General features: G+C 49.9%; 2 protein-coding genes across 2 annotated transcripts in view; one reads left to right on the top strand and one right to left on the bottom strand.

Moving 5' to 3' along the window:
- Window positions 1-3,409, bottom strand: part of LOC311342285 (interferon regulatory factor 2-binding protein 1-like) — a gene marked incomplete at its 5' end in the record, with an annotated part of 3,544 nt that extends 135 nt beyond the window's left edge. The window contains 3 exons of the mRNA XM_084467123.1: window positions 1-1,650; window positions 1,935-2,216; window positions 2,415-3,409. The exon at window positions 1-1,650 is cut by the window's left edge and continues 135 nt beyond it. Coding sequence (XP_084323249.1) covers window positions 1,976-2,216; window positions 2,415-3,409 — 1,236 coding nt within the window. The 3' untranslated portion in view covers window positions 1-1,650; window positions 1,935-1,975. The remainder of the gene's footprint in view (window positions 1,651-1,934; window positions 2,217-2,414) is intronic.
- Window positions 3,410-3,839: 430 nt separating this feature from the next.
- On the top strand, window positions 3,840-6,650 carry polr1g (RNA polymerase I subunit G). The gene is made up of 3 exons (XM_084467124.1): window positions 3,840-3,978; window positions 4,389-4,533; window positions 5,361-6,650. Exons 1-3 carry the CDS (start codon window positions 3,894-3,896, stop codon window positions 6,208-6,210), a joined length of 1,080 nt encoding a protein of 359 aa, XP_084323250.1. The 5' UTR covers window positions 3,840-3,893; the 3' UTR covers window positions 6,211-6,650.
- Window positions 6,651-6,945: the final 295 nt, after the last annotated feature.

The raw sequence follows: 6,945 nt of genomic DNA on the forward strand, positions 1-6,945 counted from the left end.
GTGCACAGCCTGATAAGCTTCACCCAAAGAAACAAAAACAAGCAAAAACTACAGGTCCCCTGCAGGGACACAAAGCACTAGGAGAGACCGAAGGAACCATTATATGGAAACTAAAAACACAAACATTCACTTGTGACTCAATTTCAAAAAACACAAACCAAAAGGAGATCATTGCAAGCCTGACAGATAGATGGACAGGCAGACTGACTAACAGACAGACTTACTGAGAGACTGTGGGCATCTTAGAAAGGCACTTACTGATGGCTGCTTAGAAGCGTATTCAACTTAAACAAAATTTCCAGGACAAGTCCTTAGTGCAGACCTGATGTGTGTGGCTGGGGAATATATATATATCTTTTTATTATACATTTTCTCTACGTAAATTCCTGTTTATAAACATTATGGCTAAATGGAGATATTATGATTTAGAAGACCTGGTCAAGATATTCAGTCTTTCTTTTTTTTTTTTTTTTTTTTAGAAAATACAAATTTACATCCAGAAATACTTGCTGGGGTATAAATCTACCTTTGGTTCGTCTGTGCTTGTATTTTAATATTTTATCAAAAGGGAAACCAAACCCAGAAACCCAACGGTTTAACCTTAATGTTGGAACTCCTCATAAAGAGGTCACAACATGGCAAATAAACGGTGTTCTCTTCCATGGTGTGATTGCACTGAGACGTGCAGCGGGCCCAAACCAAACGGCTCTGTTTGGGTAGATTGGGCGAAATATAAAGGGCAAATGTATACTCGTGTACGATTGTAAATTATTGTGGTCGATTGTTGTTTCTCTTTCTTCTGACAAATGTACATCAATCGCTTTGGAGTAAAGCGTCTGCTAAATGCCCTTAATGTAAAGGTAAATGATGGCTTATATATAATTTATATACTATACAGTAAAGGCCATTCAAACACTCTAATATAAAAAAAAAAATCCTAGGAACTAGCAGAAGATACTCTCTTACATTCAGGGTTACATGGAGGGGCAGCCGGACGGCGTGGTTGTTTTTTAGCGACGCAGCACGGGGGGTTGGGGGTTGAGCAACGCAGCATGGAGGGGGGGGGGGGCTTGGGGGGGGGGGTCTGAGTGACACAGCGGGGGAGAGGGGGAGCCAGGCAGCAGGTCGATGCGGCGACATCATACATTAACTGGTTGTTGCAACACAGGCTAACCTTATCCTCTCTGCATGCAGGTCAGAGTCTGCATTGCGTAAAATAACTGAAATCTATGAAACACAACAAAAAATGAACAACACCTGGAAATGTCCTCAACCGTTGATGTGTCACTCAGAACCAAGGGGGCGGGGTCTGTTTCTTGATTGATTTTATTTTTTCTTTGGCAGATTTTTTATATTTTGTATATTTTCTAAACGGGGCGATAGCACACAGTTCATCTACTACAAACTACGGCTGTGGAGTTTACAGTTAAAAAAAATATGTATTCAAAAATGTAAATACAGCGAGATGAGGGCTGTTGAAATGTAGGCGCGGACAGCCAGTGTGTTGGGCATCAGGGGACGCCGATCTGTGGGTTCAACCGAGTCCAACCTGTGTCTGGTACCATGTTCTGTTGAACACTGGTGAGGGGGTCTGAGATTCCTCCTATCTGGGTTCTGTACAAAGCCACTGATCAGGTGTCAGAATGAACTCTGCAGAGAGAGAGACAGAGAAAGAGAGATTTTTGCAACATTACAACATTGTGCTGCATTCATGAGGTCTAGGAGTTTCAGCTACGACAAAAATCAATATCTATAATCAATATATATAGAAAAAACTAAATCCTACATTTAAACTAGTTAAAAAGTCTTCAAAATACAACCATCTCCGTCCCCCATCTCCCGGACACCAAAAAACACATTTTCTTACTGGGAGTAACATTATTTAGTATCAGACGTGATTTATGAAGACACAAGAAAAGTGAGTGTGACCAAACCTGTTGTCGTCAAGGAGATGGCTGCTCCACAACACACACCATCATGTCTCCCTCTCTTTCTTCACTGTGATGTCGCCACCACCAGAACCAGCTCCAGCTCCAGACGCAGCTACCGCGGCAGGCCCTCCCGTGCCCAGGATGGTGGACACCTCTCCCTGCATGAAGGCCCAGGGGGGGCTGTTTGGAGAGCTGTCCAGGGGACAGCGCTCTCCGCTGGGGCAGTACACTTCCCCGTCGCCCCTCCGGCTTTGGATGTACCCCCTGGTGCACGGGAAGCAGAACCTGGGGGGAAGGAGATGCAGGGTGAGGGGTATTAGTCAATAAAAACTAAACAAGACTTTAGGGTGGGAGTGGAACATAATCAGTATTGCACTGCACACTACAGGGGAGTCTGTAGTCTGATTTGAATTGAACATATTTCAGCGGTTTCTGTACAAAGAAGTGCAGGACATTCAGACAAAACCCGAGAGGGACACTAACCGATGGCCTGGCACCGACGGACACTGGACAAAGTGTGTGTCCTCCAGGCGTTCGTGACAGAGGGTGCAGGAGAGCGTGGCTCCGGTAGAGAGGGTGTTGCCGGCCGACGCGGACCCCAGCTCTGAGGCCCCGGCATGGGGGAGCGCTGCTGCGGTAGTGGCCGCCTCGGAGCTTGTGCTGGACCCCAGGGCCTCTCCTCCGGACCGGGCTGCAAGGGGGCGGGGCTGCCTGGCCGGGGAGGACGCAGGCTTGGGGCTAGTCTGGCTCACACCTCCCGCCATGGAAGACGATGGCAGACCCGCGCTCTTGCCTCCACTGCTGCCGGCTACGGCCGAGTGCATCTGGGTCTGTTGTTTGGACTGGGACGAGCTGAGCTCCCGCTCCAGCTCTGGCGTGATGAAAGGGGCTATCCCCATGCCGATGCCCAGCTGCCTCCGGCTCATCTCAGCAAGCACAGGTGCGGGGAAGATCAGGGGGCTGCTCATTGGGGCCGTTCGGGCCGTTAGGCCTGCGGGCATGCCCGCTAGCAACCCGTGGGGGATCCCGGCCATGCCCTGAGAGAGACTTGGCGGGATGGCGGCCGCGAGCATGGGTCTCCGGTTGGCGCTGGGGCTTTGGCGGTGGACCTCTTGTGGCTGTTGCTGCCCGTCGCGATGCATCCCGTTGGGGGGCACTCGGGCACTAGACGCGGTACTCTCTCCTCTTGTGGGTCGCTCAAAGCGTTCAGGATGCGACCTGCTCCCATCCCCATCCCCCCTACCCACCGTGCTGTGTTTGTTGGCTGGACCGGGGGACCTGACGGCGCCGTCTTGCATCCCGTGAGTCCTTTTCAGCTGCCGGGCGCTGGCAATGAGGAACTCTATCTGGTTGGCTCCCTCGTAGTTAACGCAGCCCCGGCACACCACCTCGCTGAAGTCCCACACCACCGTCCAGGGCATCTTGGGCAGGTCGCAGAGGTAGCACCACTGGCGCCTGGAGGAGGACGGTGACGACATGGCGAGCCAGCTAATGTGTTAGCTCACGTCAGCTAGCGTTAACCTATTTAGATTGGACAGCCACGGGCAGTATTTTTCAAGAAAAATGTGAGTCTTAAAATGTTTGAAACATTTTCAGGACAACGTAACGCATTCTAAACTTGGCGAAAACGCTCCAGGTGGTGCGTTGTAGTCGCTGTTGTTTGGGGAAGTTTTGTTTTGATTATCCAGTCCGACTCTTTCTTCTGCTGTCAACTGCTTCCGAGATGGACTCTGGGGCGTTACGCAACACGCGGTGGTGGATTCTGGGAGGTGTTGTTTTCTTGTGGACTGCAAGTAATGCTGAAGTATACGGGAGAGTCAATATCAGGACTACAACGTGAAGGGGAGCGGAAGTGGAAGTTGCAGAGGTCAAAGTTTATTTTTTTGTCAACACATGTTCATTCTCCGCTGTGAGCGCCATGTGTTTCTAGATATACCGGGCGATCTGAACGTTTAGATCAAAATGCCAGGCGATATCTCAAACTCGTCGAGTGAAGACGAAGAAGATAGCCCAACTACTGCGCCGACCGGTTCGCCGATCCGAATAGGTATGTTAAACTTATAAACGATATGCGAACTTTCCTTCGCAGTAGTATAGAGAGCAGATTTGGGCCAATGTACTACGGGGTTACGTTGGTATCGCCTGCTGTGTGTAGAAATGCTCCGCAGATTTGAGATGTTGATCATGCACGTAGCTTATTGATGATGACCATAACCTATTATTGTAGTTCACTTGTATCTGAATTCAAAAAGACTGACGTTTGCATTATAACATTGTAACATATCACAAACAGTGTACTGAGAGTACTGTGAAAACGTAAAACATAAATGTATATTATGAGCACAAAATGTATACGTGTAAATAATGTATAAACTGATGTCTTATGTGCTATAAACTTTTTTATGTAGTCTGATGTAGACTGCGTGATTTAATCTCTACCTCTGTTCTTATTCACAGTGACGAAGCATAACGCATACAAGTGTCCGGACGACTTTGTGTCCTTCACCCACAAGCCCTGTAGCAGCACTCTGAGCAACAGTCTGAAAAATAAAAACACAGAATTATGGCTCATAAAAGCCCCTGCCAGTTTCAACCCAGAACGGTACATAAACTCTCTCTTCCTCTCTGTCTAGTCACATTGTATATTACACATGATATATTTAACTGTGTGACGTATTGAGTAGCGATTCTAAAGGGGTGTACTGAAATCCCTGTTACAATATATTCTACATGAAGTTATGCACATTGATGATGTTGACTATTATACAGCATTTTGGACCAAATGAAAACACTGGTAAACGGTAGGTTAATTCTAGAAAACTGTCTGCAGGGCAGCATATAGAGGTCAATCTATCTTTACTGAGGCTTTAACATGTGGGATCTCTTGTGGTATCAACCAGCCTGCTTTTGTCTTCTGCTTCCAACCAGATTATCACTTCTTCTTTCTATCTTCCTTGCTGAAGGGTGACCTCTAGGGCCGGGTAGCACAATGGATACGGTGTCTGACCCATTAAGCCATTAGGGTCTGGGTTCCAACTCCAACACCTGTAGGCGTCCTGGAGCCAATTAAAAGGGCTGATTATGGTTCCACATCGACGCAACGCAATGACCACACAGACGCTTTGACGCAGTCGTGAACCTCTGTTGGGTCTGTGTCGGGTTCTAGTGAGGGGACCAATCACAGCCCTTGCTGCTGCATCGCCTCGACACACGGTTAAACGTTTTGGGAGGCCCTTGCGGTGGACGCAAGGAGGGTCCACAAAGACGTAATGGGTCCGTAAACCCCCTTGCGTTGCGTCGACAGGGAACCATAACCTTTACCCTTTACATGCTCGTAATTACATATTGCTTTTGTAAAAAGGTCCCTCAGGATAAAAGCATCTACGAAATCGATCGCTAACTAACGCCTCTGCTCTGCCGTCCATCCAGATTCAGCGGCGTGGCGGTGCCCCTCTCCGGCCTCCAGACGGTACGCGTGGCAGCGGCGCCCGGCGGTGGAGCGGCAGGTAGCGGCGAAGGCTCCCGCCAGGGCCTCTACAGCGTGCTGGCCGCCAACCGCAACCCCGCGGACCTCCACCTGCTGACGGCCGCCGGCCCGGCCTCGTCCCGGGTGGTGTGCGGCCCCACCTTCTCCGGCGTGCTCAACGTGTGCGAGATCTACGGCGACGTCGGCGACTCCCTCCTCCGGCCCCAGGCCATCCCGGCCGCCCCGGCGCCGGTCATCCCCTCGGGGCTGAAGCAGCGCTTCCTCCCCTTCGGCTCCAAGACGCCCACGCTGACCTGCGTGGCGGAGAGCGAGCTGGACGCCGGCGCCACGGGCCCGTCCTCGGCCACCCTGCGGCCCCGCGTGGTCAAACACTTCCCCACGGAGGAGGAGATGACGGAGGAGGAGAGGAGGAAGGAGAGGAAGAGGAGGAGGAGGGAGAAGAGGATCAAGTTGGAGAGTGAAGACCCGGCGGCGGGGGGGGTGGAGGTGGAGGTGGAGGTGAAGATGGAGCCCGTCGGGACGCCCTTCCAGCAGGAGGAGGAGGAGGAGGAGGAGCGGACGGAGAGCAACGAGGCGGGACTTCTCGAGGAGAGGAGGAAGAAGAAGAAGCGTAAGAAGGACAAGGAGAAGGAGCGGGATGGGGCGCGGGAGGAGGTGCTGGGAGAGGTGAAGGAGGAGGAGGCGGTGGCGGTGGTGGTGAAGTGTGAACCCATGGACTTCTCTTTTGAAGATCTCGAGGGCTCGGCCAAGAGGAAGAAAAAGAAAAGGAAAAGCCGAGCGGAGGAAGCCTAGCCCTCATTCTGTCAGGGTTTGTTTTGGTGTGACAAGTTTGATGGTTTGGCTCAATTTAATTAGTGGTTTTGCTTGGACTCAATGTACCACGCCAACATGCCTAATTAACACCACATGCTAGTAAAGCTTGGATCAGGTAATATGTCTGTTTCACCCCTCGCCCGGTCAGCCTTTTGTGTTGCGTTGCTCTGGCTCCGTTGCCATGTTTGTGTATATAGTTACACAACAGTGCGCTAGTGCCGTACGCTTTGAAAGTATTCAGTAAACAGAGTTGTCATGTTCGGGTTGCCAAGTATGATTCATTCCAGTTGTTATAAAATGCATTTAGTGTGTATTTTAGGACTAGGATGTTCTGTGTCTCCGCTTTGCTGTAGATATACATGTGGTTGGTTAATTTTTTGGGCTCTTCAAATAAATTCCAGATAATCAAGAGGTTTCACTTTCTCCATGATTTCATCCAGTCCGAAATGAACTGATACAGCCACGGAAGAATTGTGCAACAAAGATTTCTGTTAGGAGTTGGAGTGGAAAGGCAGCTGAATTCGTTTTCATTTCATTTTATACTGATGGGTGAATAAAGCAGTCTTTGTATAATCATGTTGTGCTGCACTTGGCTCGCTATTTTTGGAGTTCCCTACAGCACAGCCAAGATTTACATTTGAGTCAGACTGGTAACCGTTTAATAAAGCCCATAAAACGAGCGAGTCTAGAGTCCGGCGGCTGCCCGGTAGATGG

Source organism: Micromesistius poutassou (genome assembly GCF_964030765.1).
Source record: "Micromesistius poutassou genome assembly, chromosome: 4".
In the NCBI taxonomy this organism is placed as follows: Eukaryota; Metazoa; Chordata; class Actinopteri; order Gadiformes; family Gadidae; genus Micromesistius; species Micromesistius poutassou.

Bases quoted from the DNA above. Each gene is read 5' to 3' on its own strand.
- polr1g (XM_084467124.1), top strand. From the start codon at position 3,894: ATGCCAGGCGATATCTCAAACTCGTCGAGTGAAGACGAAGAAGATAGC. The intron at 3,979-4,388 runs GTATGTTAAACT...TCTTATTCACAG, and splicing joins CGGTTCGCCGATCCGAATAG to TGACGAAGCATAACGCATAC. The intron at 4,534-5,360 runs GTACATAAACTC...CCGTCCATCCAG, and splicing joins GCCAGTTTCAACCCAGAACG to ATTCAGCGGCGTGGCGGTGC.